The 19,673-nt window shown below is 37.3% G+C and overlaps 1 protein-coding gene and 1 pseudogene across 1 annotated transcript in view; one reads left to right on the top strand and one right to left on the bottom strand.

Moving 5' to 3' along the window:
* Positions 1 to 15,063, bottom strand: part of FAM98B (family with sequence similarity 98 member B) — a 28,591-nt gene extending 13,528 nt beyond the window's left edge. Inside the window, exons 1-3 of the mRNA XM_017530913.2 lie at positions 14,936 to 15,063; positions 4,710 to 4,855; positions 3,444 to 3,578 (exon numbers count right to left, since the gene is read on the bottom strand). Of these exons, the coding sequence (XP_017386402.1) occupies positions 3,444 to 3,578; positions 4,710 to 4,855; positions 14,936 to 15,006 (352 nt within the window). The 5' untranslated portion in view covers positions 15,007 to 15,063. The remainder of the gene's footprint in view (positions 1 to 3,443; positions 3,579 to 4,709; positions 4,856 to 14,935) is intronic.
* On the top strand, positions 7,472 to 10,373 carry LOC108306125 (annotated as a pseudogene).
* Positions 15,064 to 19,673: the final 4,610 nt, after the last annotated feature.

The raw sequence follows: 19,673 nt of genomic DNA, 5'->3' as shown, positions 1-19,673 counted from the left end.
AGTTTTAACTTCAGCTGAGCAGAAAATACATCTGAAAAACAATTTAAAAGTACAGGTATCAGAGTCCCATCCTCTGAGATTCTGAACAGTAGATCTAGAAGCAGCAGTTGGGAATCTGTGTGTGGTGTGTTTTAGACTCAATGTGATGGTCAAGGTCAGGCAAGATTGAGAGCCACTGCTTTAAAGACTTCTCCATGCAGTCTACACACAACAGTTTAGAGAGTCAAGTACCAAAATATTAAGACCAATTATTAAACTTTAAGACCAATATTAAGCTCTACTTATGAGGGCTATACTAAGGTCCCTCTGACTTAAAAACTTCATTAAGACCAAGTGTGGTGGCTCAGGCCTATAATCCTGGTATTTTGGGAGGCTAAGGTGAGAGAACAGCTTGAGCCCAGGAGTTTAAGACCTACCTGGGCAACAAAGACCCCATCTTTACAAAACGTTTTTTAAAATTAGCTAGGCATAGTGGTGCATGCCTGCAGTCCCAGCTACACAGGCTAAAGTGAGGGGTTCACTTGAGCTCCAGAGTTTGAGGGGGTGCAGTGAGCTATAATCACACCATTGTACTCCAACCTGGGTGACACAGTGAGGCTCTGTCTCAAAATAAAATAAAATAATAAAAACTTCATTAAAACACATTACCAGTTTTTCAAAAATTTGTATTTTAGACAGAACCTTGGGTGAAGTCTACCTTCACTTCTATGGAAATCTAACTTCTCTATGTAATAGCACAAATAAGCATTTAGTATTTACAATGCTAATCCATGCAGATGGTAAGCAGTACAGGGAAAAGTAAGCCTTCTTCCTTTTGCAGATCCTTAGATTTCTCCCTCCCCAGAGGCAATTACCATTAATTTCTTGGGTATCCTTTTAGGTGTGTGAGCATGTGTGTGTGTGTGTGTGTGTGTGCGTGTGTGTGTGTATTCAGTACATATATTCACCATCTACGCATTTTTGTTGATTTTATATAAACAAGAACATGCTATACATGTTCTATATATTTATTTTGTATTTACCAACATCTCTTAGAAATCATTCCATATTGACACATTTGATTTATTTGCATTCTTCCTACTATCTATCTTGTGATATCACTGCATTAATGTACCATTTCTATTTATCTATATTTATGGACACTCTGGTTTCTGGTTTTTTGCTACTACCATGTCATAATGAACATGCTTTTCACATATCTTTGTACATTTGGGGAAACAGATATAAATTCATAGACAAAGAACTGCCAAGTCAAAAGAACCGCCAAGTCAAAAGGCCATGTGAATATTAATGAGACATTGAAAATGTGTCCTCCTAAGAGGATCTACAGGTTATTTTCCCACCACAGTCTAATGTCTGTAGTACACAAAAAGGCTTACTCCCCCAAATTTCTATTATGATTTTTCAAGTGAAAAATGGTATCCTGTTATGAGTGATATTGTGCATCTTTTCATGCTTAGAAGCAGTTAAAAATTTTTTTCCGTAGAATGCATATTTATGTGTTTTATATATTTTCCCAGTGAATTTTTATCTTTTTCCTCTTGATTTGTAAAAGCTCTTTACATATTATGGAATTTGGCCCTTTTTATTTTATACATGTTGCAAACACTTTCAAAAAGAACACAAAGAAGCTTATTATGTCAATATGATTCAAACAGTCAACTGAAGAAAGAATAGATGCTGTTAAGACTGTGAATTGGTATAACCTTTCTGGAACAAAATATGGCAATATACATCTAGATCAGAGACTATTTTAAATGTTCACAATCTTTGTCTAAGTAACCAAAAATACAAACAAGGAAATCATTTTAAAATAGAGAGAAATACAAATTTGAAATCTGTTAACAAACATAATGTTATTTGAATAGAACAGTAGCCAATTTATGTTTTCAAAAAATATTAAGTGATAGGAAAATAAAGAGGAAAACGATATATTAAATGAAGACGAGGAGGAGAAGAATCTGTAACAGGATCTTAATCTTATTTAAGAGTGATTGAGAGTGTGAGAGTATGTGTGTTTCTGTTTGTGTACATAGAAAGACAAAGGAAATAAACCAATATCCTCCCTGGGGACTGAAATTATAAATGTTTTTCTTCTTTATACTTTATGTATTATCTAAGATTTCTATAATAAGCATGTAATTTTTGAACATATAAAATTTACCATTTTAATCATGTTTTAACTAGACATCATCATCCACCTCCACAACTTTTTCATCTTCTCCACTGAAACTCTGTACCCATTAAACACTAACTCCTCAGCACTGCCCTCTGGGCACGTATTTTTAAAATCAGAAAGAACAATATACTTCTCTTAAATCTCTTCTTTATTCCTACTTGTAACAGAAACCAGTTATCACTGCAATTACTGAGCTTCTTAGCAGCTAAGGAAAAAAGGGAACCATGATAGATTTCATAATTCTCATTAACTGACATTAAGAATATCCAAGTTCCTCTAGTTAGCGCTTCTTAGGTTCCTTTCTGTCCCAATATACCTAGGAGTTACTGTGACCTCTGATTAACAGTGGTTCATTAAATCAGTGACTCACACCAAATGGGAGGAAGATGGAGAACAGTATAGTGGGAGGGAGGGAGAGGGCACATAACTTCTATTCCTCCTCAACACGCAAGACAATTTCAATGCCAATACTTCTATCACCACTAAACACGCACACACACACACACACACACACACAATTTCATCTCTAATGAAACAAACTTTACTAACGCTAGTGCCTAGGAGGAATACATCACCTGTAATCTTTTTATAAATGGTATAATCTGAAATAGAAATCTTTCATAATAAAAGGTATTAGAAAAATTCTTACAAATGGTCATTCTTTATAGAAATTTTAAAAATTATAAAATTAAGCTAAAGTAAAACAATGTTGAAAGGATGCAATACAAACATGGATGTATACTCCAAATCCCTCCCTGATAAAACTAGGTACATTTAAAGTGTCTTAAAGGCACAAATTTTATCTTTAAAAAAAAAAAAAAAAAAAAAAAAAAAAAAACCTCATATATTCCTAGAGCAGTTCCTGGTATAAGAGTAAGTGATCAATAAATATTTTTAAACAAATTATCATCCAGTGCCTAGTTTCAGAGAGTTTTAAGATTAAATAGGACTTTGGAGATTATCAACTTTAGCGATATAGTCATGAATAATAGCAGACAGACTAAGATAAAGAAAAAATTACTAAAGTACTATATAAATCACAAACACAGGACATTCTATATTGGCCAAATAAATCACAAATGTTAGAAGGTATTGCTGGTAGAATGTATACTGTATTATATGAACATGTCTGAGACAGCTTTGTATTTTAAATATTAAAACCTTTTTAATATACAAAATATCTAATGCTTCATTAATAAATCTTGACTTGAAAATAATAAAAACCAGATCAAACACATGCATTTAAATGTTCAAGATAACTTACATAGAAGCTTCAAACAGTCTTCCTTCTTTTTTAAACGATCTTTAATATCTCCCGATATGAGTACAGAATATGGACATGCCATTTCTTTTAAAAAGCCACTTATCTCAAGCTGGAAGCTCTCTAGATCATCTCTTCCTTTAAAAAAGAAAAATCACAAAACATTTACTGAGCATTTATCATATAATCCAATACTATAAAATCTACTTGTTTATTTCCACTTTACAGTCAATTCTAAATTTTCACATTAAATCCTTAAATGTGTGATCATGAAGCTTATTTTAACAACTAAAATAGTAAAAGCATTATTATGGCTATAATTATTAATTCACCTCAGAACCAATGATCCCTTTTTACTGTATTTCTATATACTCAGAAAATAAATGCAACCATCTAATTAACCCTCAGTGTTTATCTTTATTTCATAATACAATTATGTAGGCACTGTATTATGTGTTTAGAATTCAAATTATTTTACTTTGCATCAAGTGAACTGTTAAAAAACAACAGAAAAAGGATAAGCTGGGTGTGGTAGCCCGCACCTGAAGTTTCAACTATTTAGGATGGTGGAGTAAGAGGATTGCTTGAGCCCATTCAAGTCCAGTCTGGGCAACACAGCAAGACCCCCATCTCTAAAGAAAAAAATATTATCTTTCAAAGAAAAAGCTACTTTGACCCCTAGTGAATGCACAATAATTTTTACTTTTTCTTTTTATTATACTATTAATATCTGAAATTCTTCCGAAGACCCACAGGACTCCAGTTACTAAGATGGCGATGAATTAAAGAAGCTTTATGAGCTAGTACAGAAGTTTTTAACAGAAGTATTCCTATGTGAATCCATATCCTCCTGAGCTACAAGCTTCAGAACACAATTTAAATTAGGAATTACACACACATGTATAATATTTTAAGCCTTAATTCAACATGAGCACCATTCAAAAATTAAACTTTTAAATAATCAAATTCAGACTCTACTTTTTCTAAAAAACAATACTAAGGTTTACACAGCAGACATCAGAGCTGTCAGGAAGAAAAAAAAATAGCAGATAAACAGTAATTGCTTATAGTTTGATAGCAAATTTAAATATCAATTTTGGATTAATATAAATTTAACCCAAAAATGTTTACTATCACATACTGAAGTTCTTTGCAATATGTGATTTTTCTTCGTACAGTGGGCACATTATTGATAAAACTATAAGCCATAAGTTACTGGTTTATTTTACTATTAAGCAGAAAGGTAAATAAAACATAATGTGGCAATACCAGCAGACGTGATACTTTCTTCCAAGTTACATAACGATTTTATTTGAGAGCCTAACCAAATACAGAGCTCTGAAAATTCAGGTGAAGATAATCCACCCTCTGCAGCCTTTGTAAGGGCTTGTTCTTCTAACAATGGTCCTTTATACCTAGAAAGGAAGACATACAAGTTAAAAAAAAAAAAAAAAACCCAAACAAACAAAAAACCCTCCTATACTCTGTGTCAAAGTCTACTGCATGTTTTTGTAAATAAAATTTTATTGGAACACAGCCAATAAATGTATTAATTTACAAACTGGCTATGGCTGTTTCCACACTACAATGGAAGAGCTAAGTAGCTGTAACTGAAAATGATGACTATACTGCCTTTTAAAGAAATGGTCTGCTCATTGCTGCTCTATATAATCAACATTTGGCTTTTTTCCTATATTTTAACATGTTACAGTAAAATTATCTACCAATTTGAAGATAAATACCATAGATATCACAAAGTCAAATACAGCATAAAGTCTAACTTTATATTAATTACAACAAAAATAGTGAGAAAAGCAGATACAAATTACAAATTTTAAAAAATTAAAGTTGAAAAGAACCTATTAGATCACTTTAACCTAAACCTTTTATTTTATTTTATATATCTATTTTTGAGGCGGGGATAACTCTGTCACCCTGGCTGGAATGTAACGGCACAATCTCGGCTCACTGCAACCTCCGCCTCCTGGGTTCAAGATATTTGCTTGCCTCAGACACCACAGTAGCTAGGATTACAGGTGCCTGCCACCACACACGGCTCATGTTTGTATGTTTAGTAGGGAGGGGGTTTCACCATGTTGGCTAGGCCGGTCTCTTGAGCTAAAGCGATCCGCCCACCTCAGCCTCCCAAAGTGCTGGGATTACAGGTGTGAGGCACCGTGCTTGGCCGTTTTTTTTTTTTTATAATTTTACTATTTTAAACATTTCTGCAAATTGTATTTCAGAAGAAACTTACATTTTCAAAACACTTTATATACTACATTAACTGAATTAGATGATCAGTCTTCTATGACTGACTCTTGCAACTGAGCTTTTGTTAACACTGTACACTTATAGATAATATATTTAATGTGTTTTAATCCATTGCAGTCATTATTCTTTTGATACTCAAATTCTGCTATCTCTGGTTTGTAGTAGCCCATTCATGTAGGCCAGAGGAGCCCTTTAGATTATTCCCCCATACTCTCTGAATGCTTTCCTTGCTTTCCACAACATGTTCCTGCCTTCAACTTGGAATCAGACATTTCTCCAAGGAGCCCTGATTCTTTTTAATGGTATATAGAGTACAAAACCTGGTACCAAAGGTTGGTCACTGTTTCTATGCCTTTTTAAGACACACTCTATCAGGAGTTCATATTGCTATTTCCAACTGGAATTTAGAATTGTAGGGGTTTTACATATTTTATTTTACATTTTTATTTATCTTCTCTCACAATGAAAATTTTTGCTTTAATAACATTTACAAATTCCTAATATATATTAAAATAGGTATAATTACAGATGGCTTCAGAATAGGAAATCCAGTATACTATTAACAACAAAATTACAGTTTAATTTTTTTATATTTACAAGGTATTCCTGTAAGGATATACAGAAAAACAATTCCATTCCATGTGATTAAACCACCTACTTGATATATCAACAGAAATTTATTTCATTTAGCTTTTAATTTTTAGAGATTTGTTGCTTTTGATTTCATTTTTGTCTTATAATTATGTAAAACATTACTATAGTTTCAAAGTCTAACTTAAAAAGACAAGGTACATCAGAAAAATCTAGTTTGCAATTTTAATCTTGTATCCTCCACTCTGTTCCCTCCCTTCCCTATAGGTGACCATATTTATTAGTTTGGGGTTGTCCTTCCATCATGTTTTTCAATATAAATATATGCATTTTTGCCTCCGTTTTAAGACAAAAGTTAGCCTGCTATATACCGTTCTAGTCCTTGCTTTAAACACATATATGCTCACATGCACACATATTTACATATAGTAGAGATCAGTAATTAGAGATATTATTTAACCATATTTACAGTTATATACCACCCCACTGTCCAGGTGCACCATATTTTATTTAATCAGCTTCTACTAAAGGGCACTTAGATTGCTTCTAGTGTTTTGTTAACACAGTTTGGCAAATTTTTGTCAGTTTGTATCTGGAATAGATTCCTAGAGGTGCGACTGTTGGTTCAAAGGGTAAATAGATATGTAACTTTGCTAGATACCATTAAATTCTCCTGCAGAGGGGTTGTACCATCAAGGTACTGGAGTACCCATTCCCTCATAATTCACTAAAGTTGTCAAACTTTTGGATTTTTGACCATCTGATAACTCAGTATAGTTTTATCTACATTTCTCTTCTGAGCAAGGCACAGGGCATCTTTGCATATGCTTAACGACTACTTGCATTTCTTTTTCTTTGAATTATCTGGTTATATCAGATGAAGGATGAGTCCTGGTATTTTCTTTTTTTTTTTTTTGAGACGGAGTTTCGCTCTTGTTACCCAGGCTGGAGTGCAATGGCGCGATCTCGGCTCACCGCAACCTCCGCCTCCTGGGTTCAAGCAATTCTCCTGCCTCAGCCTCCTGAGTAGCTGGGATTACAGGCACTCGCCACCATGCCCAGCTAATTTTTTGTAGTTTTAGTAGAGACGGGGTTTCACCATGTTGACCAGGATGGTCTCGATCTTTTGAACTCGTGATCCACCCGCCTCGGCCTCCCAAAGTGCTGGGATTACAGGCTTGAGCCACCGCGCCCGGCCGAGTCCTGGTACTTTCAAATCCTCATTTTGTAGGTAAAGAAACTAAGACTTCATGACATTAAGAAACCTGCCTTATATAGCAGGCCGGACAGAATTCATCTTTACAGCAATGCTTTAAGGTAGCATTATCCTAACTCTGTAGAATCAGAAGACAGCACTAAGATTTAAATCCGTATTTAATCCAAAAGCTCCATCGTTCACACAGGTCTTGTTAGACCTCTGTCTACAACTATAAGGAAACTAAGGAAATAACCTGGTCCAGCTGACATAGCCAAGTAAAGGCAGAGCTGAGACTAGAACATTATTTCTGCACCCCCAGCTCAAGACTGGTTCTTCATGGGTTAGCCTTCCTCCATGTCTTACAATGTCTCTCAATGAGATTTAATAGTAAACATCTTATTTCCTCCTACTTGCTTTCATTTCTGCAATAAAGTAATACTCTAAACTCTTGAAAAAATTTAAGTAATTCATACTGGTGTATTTTTTAAACTGAAATGCCAATGATAAACACCAACAAACACTGCTCAAATCACAAAAAATACTGAATTTGGAAAAAAAAAATCTAATCTTTAATGCCTTAGCTCATCAGATGAGGTAAAAATAAAAAAAGGAAAAAATAAATGCATTTAACGTACTTGAACATCTAATAACAATCAAAATCACAATAGTAGCTAACATTTATAAACTGTTAATTGTATGTTAGGTCAGTGCTAAATGATTTATACAAATTGCCTCATTTAATTGCCACAATACCCTAAAAGGTAGATACTACTATTAGCTTCATATTTCAGATGAGAAAGTTCAGGAAGATAAAGGTAAATAAATCCTCTGGGATGGCCATAATCATAGCTAACGGTTGTCTGTAACTGAGTCACACAACCTATCTCCATAGTCCCATGCTCTTAACCCTTATTGCTCTGTCACCATCCAGAAATATATCTAATAGTCTTACGCAATAGAAGTGTCTAAAAATATTCTGCTAGATAACTGAATAAGAATATAAAAGTACTTTTCTGGCAAGAACAGTGCTTCTGAAACTTTTATGTGTATATGAGTCTCCTGAGGGTCTTGTTAAAATAAAGATTCTAATTAAAAAAAAAAAAAGATTCTAATTCAGTAGAGTTGAAATGATGTCTGGGATTCTGCATTTCTTCGCCCCATGTGATGATGATGCTGCTACTCCACCAATCTCTCTTAAGCAGCTTAGTACTTATTTTTTTACTTTCATTAAAAAAAAAACCTCTCAATATTTATCATCATTCTTTCTTCTCTTGCAGTACGTGAGAAATTAGAGTGAGCATTTAAGAGTCTATTTATGCTACATTTAGCAACAATTTAGTGTTTATCACATTTATTTCGTACTTAGTATGATTTCCAATGCCATTCTGCCTTTACTTCCTAGTTTGTTCTACATATTCTTAGTTAATCATCAAAGTGCTAGTGTTACTCCAAACACTGGGAACATCTCCCCTAGGCTTAGGCCATCCCCCATAGCCTTATACCCTGGAACCATAGTTGCTGGTCTAACACTGCTTTAAGCTGGGTGATCCAAATCTTCAGTCCATTAGGGCTGCTGGCAACTCTCCTCAACAACATAGCCAGGGCCTAATTTACTATTTTCTTCAGCCAACAGATAAAATATAAGACCCTTTCTTTTCCCATCATTTACCCAACCTATTGCCTTTGCCTCTCATCCGCCTCTCTGTGCTACCCCAGAATTTCCACTATCTTCCATCCACAACATAGTGGATATTTTGCTATACTGTCCATCTCTTCTCAGAAAGATTAACCCTCTCATTTTTACTCTGGATTCTCCATTTTGGACCTAAACTAAGAAGCTCAGAGCTACTGCTGGGAGATCGGAGCCAGTGTACCCAGGGGAGCCCGCGCCCAGGCCACCCACCCTCGGTAGAGGCCACCTCGCTTCCCAGCCCAGGGAGGAAAGGAGAGAGGGTATGTGAAGAGCTGTGGGAATTGGAGTCTCAGGAGTTGCAGCCAGCCCAAGCCCGGGCCCCCAAGTCCAGCCGAGACCGTGGGTCCACTGGTTCTTCCACCCAGCCAGCCTGTGTCTGCGGAATTAGATGGAACATAGTTCCATCATCACCCAGGCACAGAGGGAAGATGCCCTGGTGCTCACCAAGTAAGGCCTGGTCTCCAAGTCCTCCTTAAAGAAGCCTCGTGGATATAACATCTTCAAGGCCCATTTCTGCTATTTTCGCACCCAGCACGTTGGCCACTCAAGCACTTCCACTAAGCTGGTGCATATAAGGAGGAAGCCAATACCACTGCTAAGTCAGATCTGCTCCAGTGTCTCCAGTACCAGTTTTATCAGATCCCAGGGACATGACTGCTCCAAAGGTGACAGATGAAGGTCAAAGGATATGTGTGGTCACTGATCCAGATGAAACTCTTGTGCATCTGTAAGCCCAGCAACAATGCTGGCCTCACAGTATCTACAGAGATTGAGGAGGCCTCAAGCAGGTGTATGTGCTCAAGAAGGCTCATGTGGAAAGAGACGAATGGAGAACTCTTTAAATGTGTTCTCTTCGCTGCCAACCTGGCCAAGTATGCCGATCCTGTGACAAATCTCCTGGACCAGGGTGGGGTGTTCTGGGCTCACTTATTCCATGAGTCCTGAGTGTTCCACCAGGGCTGCTAAGTCAGGAACCTCAGCTGCCTGGGGAGGAAGCTGAGGAAAACCCTCATCCTGGACAACTTGTCCGCTTCTTACATCTTCCACCCAGAGAATGCAGTGCCTGTGCAGTCCTGGTTTGATGACATGGCAAATACTGAGTTACTGAACCTGATCCCAACCTTTGAGAAGCAGAGCAGACAATGTCTATCCCAGTTTTGGGTAGGTGTGGGCCCCATAGCCTTCCCTGCTTCCAAGCATCCAGTAGGGGTCTTTACTACATCGTGCCTTTATGATGGTCTTTACTACATTGTGCCTTTATGATAATCTGACAGAGTGGAAGCTGGAGCACCTCACCACATGGGCCTGGAAATGGTGAGAAGTGATTGGAAAGAGGTTTAGGACAGCTTAGATGCCAAGCAGGCAAATGCCAGACCAACAATACCGAGAGCTACTTGCTTCCGAGCTGTTGGGTTTCTGAGATGTGTGTGTGTACGTGCTCTGCCATGAACTGAGCCGCAGCATATAGTGTTTCAGTGGGGGAGAAGCTGAAAGACCTAGACTCTTCCCAAAGTAGCTTATCTACTCTCCTGCCATCCTAAAAGCCACTGAGCTCTATACGGAAGACTATTGAAGATTCCATCGCCAAACCATGGCCTTTCCTCCGTGTTATGAGGCCTATGCCAAGGAAAAAGGACAGGTATGCCTTTGGGTGCTCCAGGTACACACCTTTCCAAAATCTTTCTCCAGCCAGTTGCTGCAGAGAAAAGTAAGACATTTCTGGGAAGATGTAGACTTGTTTCCAGGCCAGTATCCCAGTGGCCATCAGGTCTTGTGGCCCAAAGGCTATGCTTGCCTCCTGCCAAGTGCTTCGCATGGGCCCTTTCTGTGTCTCCCCAAGGTTGGGTGCTGAGCTCTAGCTCTAGTCTTGAACCTTTTTACCACCTAGCCATAGTCTCGAGCCTGTGAGGAAGGAGGTTTTCTTCCCACCCTGGAAGAGAATAGATTACTGATTTCTGTTATTTTTACTCTGTTGGAAAATTTTTTCTCAAAAAAAAAAAAAAAAAAAGAAAGAAAGAAAGGTTATTATCCCTACCATCTCTAGCTTTAGTTCTTTTTATTCTCTCAAATTCCTAAAGATCAGATAGTAGGGTTTTTGTCCTCTGTACTTACCAAGACAGCATCATTATCACTGCTCGCCCATTATCTTATAAATATCTCCTGATCTCTTCAGGCACAGGCCACTCAAATTTGCCACCCATTCACTTGTGGTTTTCACCTATTACCTCTTGGACACTCCCCAGCATCCCCTTTGCTCAGTTTTCCTCTCTACCTCTATTCTTGCCATTATACTGAGTTCCTTTAAAGTCTGTATGTATACCCTATCTCACACCCTGAGCTCTCCATTCCAACCTGCAACATGTCATTCAGCACCCCTTGCACTCTTGCCATTACCTGGAACTACTCCACTTCCAAAATCACTAATCCAAACATGTGGCTCTCTGACCACAGCCTCTTATCTATTCTTCCAGCTTGCTTCTTTGACCTCTCACCTACAACTAACTATTCTTTGATATCATCATTACCTCCATTCCTTTGATCCCTCTGCATTCAACCTATTTACCAGCTCTCTCCTATCTTCACATTCTTCTGTATCCAATTTACATTCTAAGGTGTATCATTTCATTTTGGTGCTCAATAAATACTAACTAAAGAAATTAATCTGGTGGGGTACGGTGACTCACACCTGTAATCCCAGCACTTTGGGAAGCCAAAGTTGGAGGATCATTTGAGGCTAGGGGTTCAAGACTAGCCTGGACATCATAAGACCCTGTGTCTATTAAAAATTTTTAAAAATAAAGAGAAATGAATCCTTGAATTTTAACATCCAATCAACCACTGAGTCCAGTAATGTAGTTTTTTCTATAACCACTGCCACTAAGCAACCATCATTTCTTTCCCAGACTATTAAGTAAATTCTCCAATCCATTTTCCACCTTGCTGACTGACGTAACTTTCAGACTAGACATCGAATCACTCCCTTTTTATTTAAAATTCTTCAGTCACATCCCATTGCTGTTATGATCAAGAATAAAATCCACAACACATACTAAAAGGGGCTTCATGTCCTGATTTTCACCTAACTCTTAATCCAATTTCCCACCACTCTGCCCCTCACATTTTGCCTTCCAACTACATTAGCCTACTTCTAGTTCTTCTAATATAGCAAGCTCCTTTCCACTTCAAGGTCTTCACATTTTCTTCTCACTCTAAGGGTATCTTTGTCCCCCTTTTTCATCCATCCAGCCTAAACTAGTTAACGTCTATTCACTCTTCCTATTTCAACTCAAATGTCACTTCCTCAGGAATCTATCACTAACCCCTAAGACTTCTTAGATCCTCCTGTTATATCACCCTGTTCTTTTCCTTTGACACATTTATTATAGTTTATAATTATTTTTGTGATCATGTTTGTTTCTCAACTAGACTGTAAATTACACAGGGGCAGAAATCAAGTGTATTTTGCTCACCACTGACTCCTCAGAACAAGATCCAATATACAGCTGTGTTCAACAAATATTTAAAGGAAACTTCTCTCCATAATAGTGTTTCTCAACCAAGGCTGTGGATCTTTTTAAAAATATACAGGTCTGCACTATATCTCTGAAAATTATGATTCAATCAGTCTGTGGTATATACCAGGCTGGAACAGTTTTCACAGGTTCCACACAATTCTGTGTACTTCCAGCGTTGAGATCTACTATTCCACAAAATCAGAGACTATCAGAACAGAAAGAGACTTCTAAAATCATCTACTCCAGCCTGCTCTTTTCACCGATGAGAAAACTGATTGACTCCTAGCCTAGCCTGTTTTCACCTGTATCACTAAATTGCCCTTTCATATATTTTCCCTTTAAATGCTTCTCATTAATTTATTTTACATGACAAACTCAAGTACCTTCACTTATATCCTAAATATCTTACAACAAAAATACGTTATTCACTATATACATGGATATTTGAAAACAGTATCCCATTACAACACATATTGCAAATAACTACCTTTTTCACATCTTATTATCATAGGGAATTCAAACTCCAAAATTTTGCCCTCATAGTTATTCCAAGAAAAACTAATTTCAGAGTGTGTCAACTGTTTTATTTTCCATGTTGAATAATGTGAAACTAATTTTCCTTGATAAAAATCAAGATTATAGCAATGAATTTTCCAAACCACCTATAATATGAACAATAAGTTCAAGAAATGAAGAAAAAAGAAAAGCACTGCCTTTTCCTTTTTCGTAATCCATTTATGAGATCCCAATATTCTTACCTGAAGTACTTGGGAGCTCAAACTGTTTGGAGCCTAAATAATTCTACTAAGTATTTTCAGTTCTTGTTTTGGTTCCATCTTAACCAAGTTAAGTGAGAATTTCCAAGTGATTTCACAGAAGTAAAAGTGCCCCCTAAATAATCAATGGCACTGTTCTTTATATATATTCACCATCTACTAAGTACAAGACTCTGAAACACTGGGTCACTGTAAAGTAAATATTATAAGGGTCCAATTAAAGAAACAGATCATAGAGGGGCAAATGCAGTTTTAGAAAAAATAAAAATGGAGTGTGGGATTGGTTTTATTTTATGAAGCTTGCTTCATAAAAACACTGCAAAGGCATAGCTTTCCCTATCAAGAAACAACAGCATGTAGCAGGGCAAACACATGTGCAGATGGCTCAAGCTCTTTATTTAATGTGCACTGTTTGAGTAAACTATCTGGTCCTATACTTAATGCTGTGGAGTCGCCTCTCTATGCTCTGCTTCATTCATTTACTCATTCTTTCAACCACTATTTACTTTAAGAGACTCCATTCTAGAGTGTTGGTGAGAATACATTAGTGAATGAAATATGGAAAGCATCAATTTTCCAGGAGCTGACTTGGGGAGGAGGAAGAATAAAACGTGGGAGAAGGAAAATTCAAGAGACAAATCAAGGGACAGGGAATGATAATTTGGGCAGGGACAAGGGCTGTGTGGAAAAACAGGATGAGGTTGAGGGGGAGATTACGAACCACCACACCTGCTAGTATTAACATTACCCCCACCTCCACCTGAGAGTTCTCACAGCACTTACCAACCTGCATTGTAAATTCCACTCGGCAGCAGACTTGTAGCCTGCACGACTATGTAAGCCTAGAGTAATCTGAAAACTGTCTTTTTCCCCTGCCTTGGGGAAATTTACAAACGTAAATATGCATAAATGAATACACAATCTAATATATATATTGACGAACGGATGAAATGGTTGAATGTATGAACTCGCAATGAACTAAAACACTTTCTGCGGTCAAAGTAGAAGCCCTTCACTCCAGCCCCCAAGTAAGCCACAAGTTGTACACTGTAGCAGCCAACAGTCCTTAACAGCAGTTCAGGTTCCAGCACCTCCCTCCGGGCGCCACAACTACGTCAACACAAATATCACCCGCGGCCGCGGGATCGCCCAGAAAACCGGTGGTAGCAGGGCCGCTCCACGCCACGCCGCAGATTCCTCCAACAGAGTTTCGAGGCAAGAAGTTTGGAAGAGGGGGCCACGAACCCCAGCTCTCCGGCCCTGCTCCACCCCCCAAGTAGATTTCTCTCCCGCCTCCCGCTTAACTCCGTCGGCGCCGGAGGAATCCAGGCAGGGAAGGAGGCCTACACATGGCCGCCCAGGCCGACAGAGGCCCAAGGGAAGTAGGCTAAGCAGCCAGGCCGAAGGAGAGGTTACGTTTTCAGGAAAAAAGCGTCTCCAAAAGCCCTCACCCCAGCGCCTCCAGTGTGTCCAGCACGTCTCCCTCCATCGTTGGTTCAGGAGCCGCCTCCGGCCCTCTCATGGTCCTTTGGCCCACAGCTGTTCTGCGCTCTAAGCAGCCCGCCGGAAACTAGCGTCACAGCGCCAAGGTTCCGGTCCGTGTCTCGCCGGTGTCTGCCTAAGAGCACTTCTGAAGACCGGCGCAAAGGTTCCCAGCGCACAGGCAATGGACGCTTGATAGTGCCTAAAACCGCTGTGTGTAACGATAGTAATTTTTTAAAAGAATAGTAGAAATAATAAATAAATAATAGTAATAAAGAGGTCTCTTTGTGTTGGGTCTTTTCTGTGATTTCAAGTAAATTTTAGCAAATATTGTGTTATCCAGTTAATCTCAACCTCCGATTCCAGACCTTCCGTTTAATAACAGAAATCTGAAATGAAATTATAATCTTCAGCTAAAATTAGTACCTAATATCACATGCATACAGATATAATTTTTAAAATCAAGATACACGATGATGCTTCAACTTTAAGGAAAAAATGAAGGGAAGTAATTTATAATAAAGTAATATTTTTTCCTTATGAAATGCAGAAGACCAATGAAGTGATCAGATGCTTGCATCTATCTATGTAGAATTCCCTCAAACACGTATTCAGATTATGTGCCTCATTGCTAACAAAATATCAGTTGTATAAGTAGCAATCATAGCATAAGCAGAGTAAGACAGCTGGTGTGATTTTCTGAAATTGTGGCTAATTCTCCATAAAGTTCCAAACAAACAAAGCAGAATATACCCTCTGTGCACTATCCGTGGAGAATTCAATCTCTACCTAACAGATTTAAAATATATATTTTGGGGTTTATGTGTAAAAGGTAGTAAGAGTATAAGGTAAAATCATTATTAGAGCATGTCACCTACATGAATATTCCAGCAGAACTGTTGAAAGTCCTGTAAGAAGCATAACTATCGATCCCTTGTAAGGAACTGTCCCTTGCTTTGCAGACTACATAGCATCCCTAGCGCCAGTCCAATAAAGACAAGGAATGCTCTCACCTTCTTAATCATTGTAACAAACAAAAAGCATACCCATAAATTTATAAAACATTCATAGGTAAGCTGTAGTAGTCTACTGTCACATTGCTATAATGATATACCTGAGACTAGGTAACTTATAATAAAGAAAAGGGGTTTAATTGGCTCATGGTTCCACAGGCTGTACAGGAAGCATGATGCTGGCATCTGCTCCACTCCTGGGGAGGCCTCAGGAAACAGATAATTGTGGCAGAAGGGGAAGGGGGAGTGCAAATATCACACGGCTAGAGTAGGAGGAAGAGAGAGGGGGCAGGGAGGTGCCACATACTTTTAAAAACCCAGATCTCATGATAACTCAATCACTATACAGTGCCAAGGCACAGATGGTGTCAAACCATTCAGAGGAACTCTGCCCCATAATCCAATCACCTTCCACCAGGCCCCTCCTCCAACATTGGGGATTAGAATTTGACATGAGATTTGGGCAGGGACACAGATACAAACCATATCATAAACTCACTCATAATTTTGTGTAACTACTATTACTATATATTTTAGTGTTGTACAAGCCTTAAGCATAAAATTACTTGCAACTTAATGTATCTGAATTCATCTCTAAATAAGAGATAGGAGAATGTATATTAGTGGTTACTGCCTCTCATCAAAGAGTTGGAGTGTCATAGAAGGTACTAGTCTAAGTAATCTTGGCAAAAGTGTCTGTAAAAATCAAATAAAAATGAAGTAATCTTTCTTTATTATTGTTGATCTTGAGTGTTTTGCTGATGATTTTCTATAAAAATTTAAATAAACAAATAAATAATAAAAGTGATGAACAGAAAAAGAATTTAAAAAAAAAAAAGTGTGACTGGCCAAGCATGGTGATCACTTGAGTCCAGGAGTTTGAGACTAGCCTGGGCAACAAAGTGAGACAACATCTCTACAAGAACTTTAAAAATTAGTCAAGTATGGTGGTATGCACTTGTAGTCCTAGCTATTGAGGAAGCTAAGGCAGGAGAATCAGGATTGCTTGATCCCAGGAGGCCGAGGCTGCATGAGCTGCAATCAGATCACTGCACTCCAGCCTGGGCAACAGAGTGAGATCCTGTCTCAAAAAAAAAAAAAAAAAAAAAAAAAAAAAAAAAAGCAAGACAGATATATGAAAAAACTAAAAAGGTCTAACATAGTAAATGGAATAATTGGACTCCAACAGGACCATTGAGAAAACGAGACAGAAGCAAGAAGAGACTCTGTTAAAAATTTCTGGACAAAACAACCACTGATTCAAGACCACTGTTAATGCCAAACAGGACATATACAAAAAAATTCATGATTTAGGAAAATTTCAGTAAAAATGCTGAAAGCAACTGATAAAAGGAAAAGCTTAAAAATAGCTTGAGAAACAAATCAAACTTTAACAGTAATATAAGCTGACTTCTCGAAAGAAACAACGAAAGCAAGAAAATAATGGAATAACATCTTTTATATGCTTTAAATAATCACAAATCCAGAATTTTACACAGTGGAAATACCCTTAAGAAATGAAGGCAAAATAAAGATGTTTTCAGATAAACAAAACTAATGTAAATTGTTTCCAGCAGACCCATGTCAAAAGAAATAGTAAAGAGGGTTCTTCAGGTTTAAAAACATGATGCTAGAGGAAATCCAGCATCATTTCATCTGGATTTTTTAAACCTGAAGAACCCTCTTGCAGGTAAATATGTAAGTAAAACTAGATAAATACTGACTATTCAAAACAGTAATAGTAATGTCTTCTAAAATCTAAAATATAGAGAGAATTCGGGGGGTGAGAGGCTGACAAAGAGAGTTTAGAAACTATAATGTTCGGCTGGGCGCGGTGACTCATGCCTATAATCGCAGCACTTTGGGGGGCCAAGGCAGGTGGATCACGAGGTCAAGAGATCGAGACCATCCCGGTCAACATGGTGAAACCCCGTCTCTACTAAAAATCCAAAAATTAGCTGGGCATGGTGGCGCACGCCTGCAGTCCCAGCTACTCAGGAGGCTGAGGCAGGAGAATTGCTTGAACCCAGGAGGCGGAGGTTGCGGTGAGCCGAGATTGGATTGCACCATTGCACCCCAGCCTGGGTAACAAGAGTGAAACTCCATGTAAAAAAACAAAAACAAACAAACAAAAAACTGTAATGTTCTTCCATTGTCCAGGCAGTGGTAAAATAATGAATTTACGATAGCAAATCAAGGTTGCATACTGCCATCATTTAGGTAATCACTAAAGGAATTATGAAATAGTATATAACTAACAACTAATAAAAGGGAGAAATTGAATAATGAAAAATACTTATTAAATTTTAAAAAAGGCAAATATGGAAAATATAACTCAAAAGATAACTGGGTAGCAATATTAATATCAGAAAAGACAGCTATTAACACAAGAAGTATTATAATAATACAGACAGATAAATAGGGATATTACATAATGATAAAAGGGTCACGACAGCAGAAAACTATAAGAATTCTAAATGTTTATTTGCTTAATAACCAGCCTCAAAATATATAAATTTTAAAATCCAACAACTTGAAAAACAAAATCACAACCACATTAACTAATATAACAAGCAGTCAAAAAACAAATCAGTAGGCAGAAAATATTCCAGGTCCATAAGACTTGGAAAACATAATTTATAAATTTGAGCTCACTGATATACATAGATCTCTAACCCTCCAAAAAAACTTCAGAATATGCATTCTTCAAGTGCATATGTAATTTATAAAACTTAACCCTAAGTGGATCCTAAAGTAAGTCTCACCAAATTAAAAAACTGAAATCATAAAGAGCATGATCTCGGTCTAAAGAGGAATTAAAATAGGAATTAATTCTCTGAGTACGAGATTCTAACCAAAAAAATAATAATAAGAATTTAAGAAGAAGACTAAAAAATCCCTTAGCTAATTAATTGGAATTTAAGCAATACACTTCTAAATAACCAGGCATGAAACTAGAAATTACAATGAATATTAGAGGGTTTTGAACTGAGTGATAATAAAAATAGAATACAACAATTCATGCAGGATTCAAGACATGTGGGCTCATTCTTAAAGAAAAGTATATAGCATTATATGTGAATATTAGAAATGGAAAAGATTAAAAATTACTTAAGTATCAATCTCAAGAAGCTGAAAAACAAATTAAATTCAAAGAAGCAGATAAATAAAAATAATAAAGAGTAGACACCAATGAAATAGGAGGAAAATGCAATAGAGAAAATTAAGCCAAAATCTGACTCTGCAAAACTAATAAAACTGACAGATCTTTAGCAAGGCTGATCAAGGCAGGGAGAAAGGCCAAACAACCAATATAAGGAATGAAAAAGATCAGTACTATTTATCAGACATTAAATAGTTGATAAGTGAATGTTATGGACAACTTTATGCCAATAAATTTAAAAATTTAAATGAAATTGATAAATTCCTTGCAAAATACAATTTAACAAATATCAAAAAATTAAAATATGAATGGTTCCATATCTATTAAAGAAACGGAATCAATAATTAAAATTCATCCACAGGCCAGGCGCAGTGGCTCACACCTGTAATCCCAGCACTTTGGGAGGCCGAGGCGGGTGGATCACGAGGTCAGGAGATCAAGACTGTCCTGGCCAACACGGTGAAACGCTGTCTCTACTAAAAATACAAAAAAATTAGCCAGGAGTGGTGGCACGTGCCTGTGGTCCCAGGA

Source organism: Cebus imitator, unplaced genomic scaffold (genome assembly GCF_001604975.1).
Source record: "Cebus imitator isolate Cc_AM_T3 unplaced genomic scaffold, Cebus_imitator-1.0 Scaffold70, whole genome shotgun sequence".
Taxonomy (NCBI): domain Eukaryota; kingdom Metazoa; phylum Chordata; class Mammalia; order Primates; family Cebidae; genus Cebus; species Cebus imitator.
This window is presented reverse-complemented; position numbering and strand designations above follow the sequence as displayed.